Consider the following 3,015-nt stretch of genomic DNA (forward strand, 5'->3'; position numbering starts at 1 on the left):
GAAGTAGATGAGCTTTAAGGTCCCTTCCAACCCAACCCATTCTATGATCCATTCCCCTTTGTCCTATCACAACAGGCCCTACTACAAAGTCTGTCCCCATCTTTCTTACAAGCCCCCACTGAAAGGATGGTTCACCTTGATGCCACCAAGGGTAGCTGGGGTGGGCAGGACCTCTGTTTCATGGAGACCCCATCTCACCTTGCCTGAAGGGTGTGAACTGGAAGCCGGGCAGGTAGCGCCGTAGCTTGCCATTCCCCTTTGTCCTATCACAACAGGCCCTACTACAAAGTCTGTCCCCATCTTTCTTACAAGCCCCCACTGAAAGGATGGTTCACCTTGATGCCACCAAGGGTAGCTGGGGTGGGCAGGACCTCTGTTTCATGGAGACCCCATCTCACCTTGCCTGAAGGGTGTGAACTGGAAGCCGGGCAGGTAGCGCCGTAGCTTGGCGTTGCTGGCGGTCTTCTTGAACTGCCCATCGGCCTTGGTGGTGTCAAACTGGGGTGGGAAGGATTAAGGGGAAAGAACAGGTCTTGCTTTGCCCCATCATATCCCACTGTGTCCAATGGGAGGGATGTTCTAGACCACAGCATCTCCCCTGGAACCCTATGGGTGCTGGTGGAAAGTAGAGTGACGCCGTGCTGCAGCAGCCCCATAAGCAAGGGGGTCCAACCTGTGGTGAAGGATACAAGAAGCTCTCCCCTGAAGTCCATGGCCTCCACAATTGCCTCTGCTGCCTCCTTGATGGAGACTTCCTCTTCTTCTCCCACTGTGGAGACAGGCACAATAGGGGCTGGTAGCCCCATCCTCTTGCAAAGGGGTTGAGGGGGGGAGTTGTGGGGCTCACCTGACAAGATGATGGGTTCCACCTCATCATATTCCCGTAGAACCCAAAGGAAGAGCCGGGCCAGATCCTGGGGAGGGGCAGATAGTTCTTAGGGGGTGTCTGTTGTCCCCCAGCCCTCCCATCACAAAGGGACCCAACCTTGAGGATGGCCAGTGCTGCCCAGAACAACCCAGGGGGGCTCAGATGATCCCTCCAGCCCCCTATCCTGCCCTCCCCAAGCCATGGGAGGAGAGTGGTCCCCAAGGCCATACCAGGGAGTAGATGAACTGTCTCCTGGGCTTGCCTGTGCCCCAGACAGTCAGAGCAGAGCCATTCTCTGTAGGAGAAAGGAGAGCATGTCCCTGAGCACTGGAGCCACCTCCATCCACCCGAGCTACCCTGCAGAGCAGCTCATGGAGCAGACGGGAGGGGAACCCCCACAAAACAACCCAACTCTCCCCTAAAAAGCCATAAGCAGTCCTGCTGCACTCACGTTTGGCCAGGTAGACCTTATGGATGAGCCCTGGCAAGACGTGGCCATCCTCGATGTTGAAGTTGTCGTGTGGTCCAAAGACATTGGTGGGGATGACAGCGGTGAAGCGGCAGCCGTGCTGCTCAAAATAGCCCCTGGGTGAGAGAAGGGGGAGATCAATCAGCCATGGTCACCCCCCACTCCAGCATGGAGCTGTCTCCAGAAGCATGGAATCATAGAATGGTTTGGGTTAAAAAGGACCTTAAAGCTTCTCCAGCTCCAACCCCTGCCACGGGCAGGCACACCTTCCACTAGAGCAGGTTGCTCCAAGCCCCTGTGTCCAAGCTGGCCTTGAACACTGCCAGGGATGGGGCAGCCACAGCTTCTCTGGGCACCCTGTGCCAGTGCCTCAGCACCCTCACAGGGAACAGCTTCTTATTTATCTGCAACCTAAATCTCTCCCATGGAATTCCCTTTGCCCTGGTAACCGATGGGTGCTCACATCCTACAAGGGCTCTCCCTTCTGTTCCCCCGTACCTGTTCTGGATGTCAATCATCCTCTTGGCATAGGAGTAGCCAAAGTTGGAGCTGTGAGGTGGCCCATTGTGAATCTGGGGATGAGAGAGCAGAGTCAAGCAGAGCAGGAACCTCTCTTGGGCTGTGTGTGGCGATGGAGATGCTCACCATGGTCTCATCAATGGGATACGTCGTCTTGTCCGGGAAGATGCAGGTGGAGAGGCAGGAAACTACCTTCTGCACCCCTGTCTCATATGCTGAATGCAGGACGTTGTCATTGATATGGATGTTTCTCCTCTAGAGGCGGAGAGATGTGTGAGATCTGTAGGGTGAGTCCACCAAATCCCACCAGATCCAAGGTCTGCACACCCCAAACCCTACAAGCTCATAAGGAACTCCAGAAACCAGAGGAACTCTGGTTTGGCGACAGGAGCAGAGCAAGCCATGTCCCTTTGTCACGCCTTGGCAAGGACAGAGGGTTGCAGCACCCATAGGAACCCCAATAGTGCCTATTCCCTGGGTGCTCACCCAAAAATCCAGGTTGTAGCGGATGTTCTTGAAGAGGCCCCCAACCATTGCAGCCAGATGGATGACATGGGTGGGCTTGTGCTGCTCAAACAGGGCTTTGGTCTCTGTGGCGCTACTGAGGTGGGAAAAGTTGGGGTTCAGTGGGGTCAATGGAGGAGACTGGGGGCTTCCCAAGGGAAAACCCCATCAACTCACGTCAAGTCAGCATCTCTGGAGGACACGAAGATCCACTCCTCATCCGGCCGCCCCTGTCCATCAGCCACCACCTTCTCAATGGCTTTCCCCACCAAGCCGGTGCCACCCGTCACCAGGATGCGCTTGGCCACTGGCTCCATCACCTCCACTGTGGCCAAAACCCTGTGGGGAACAGAGGAGGAAATAAGCTGGGATTACCTTAGGGTTCACCTTGAGGGTCCTGGCTGTGGACCACCGAGCTCACCCCCACCCTAGTGTGGGCACCCATGAGCATCATACCCATGGGATCAATTTTAGGGGGTCCTTTACCCTCTTCTTCCAGCCAAAGCAGGAAGGAAAGAAGAAGAGGGGAGTCTGGTGGTGCCGGGGCAGCAGGAACTCATCAGCTCTGGTTGCTAATGAATGAGCTGGCTGGTGGCCCCGCGGGATCCTCCTGTGGAGGTGGCACCTGGGCTGGAGCCAGACGCTGCCACGTTGT

General features: G+C 56.1%; 1 protein-coding gene across 1 annotated transcript in view; it reads right to left on the minus strand.

Moving 5' to 3' along the window:
• TSTA3 (tissue specific transplantation antigen P35B) overlaps positions 1-2,677 on the minus strand; it is a 3,529-nt gene extending 852 nt beyond the window's left edge. Inside the window, exons 1-9 of the mRNA XM_010011786.1 lie at positions 2,538-2,677; positions 2,343-2,457; positions 1,983-2,111; positions 1,836-1,909; positions 1,320-1,453; positions 1,099-1,163; positions 848-914; positions 690-769; positions 399-498 (exon numbers count right to left, since the gene is read on the minus strand). Coding sequence (XP_010010088.1) covers positions 399-498; positions 690-769; positions 848-914; positions 1,099-1,163; positions 1,320-1,453; positions 1,836-1,909; positions 1,983-2,111; positions 2,343-2,457; positions 2,538-2,677 — 904 coding nt within the window. The remainder of the gene's footprint in view (positions 1-398; positions 499-689; positions 770-847; positions 915-1,098; positions 1,164-1,319; positions 1,454-1,835; positions 1,910-1,982; positions 2,112-2,342; positions 2,458-2,537) is intronic.
• Between the last annotated feature and the right edge of the window lie 338 nt (positions 2,678-3,015).

The sequence above is a fragment of the Nestor notabilis genome, unplaced genomic scaffold (assembly GCF_000696875.1).
Source record: "Nestor notabilis isolate BGI_N333 unplaced genomic scaffold, ASM69687v1 scaffold23823, whole genome shotgun sequence".
Lineage (NCBI taxonomy): Eukaryota > Metazoa > Chordata > Aves > Psittaciformes > Psittacidae > Nestor > Nestor notabilis.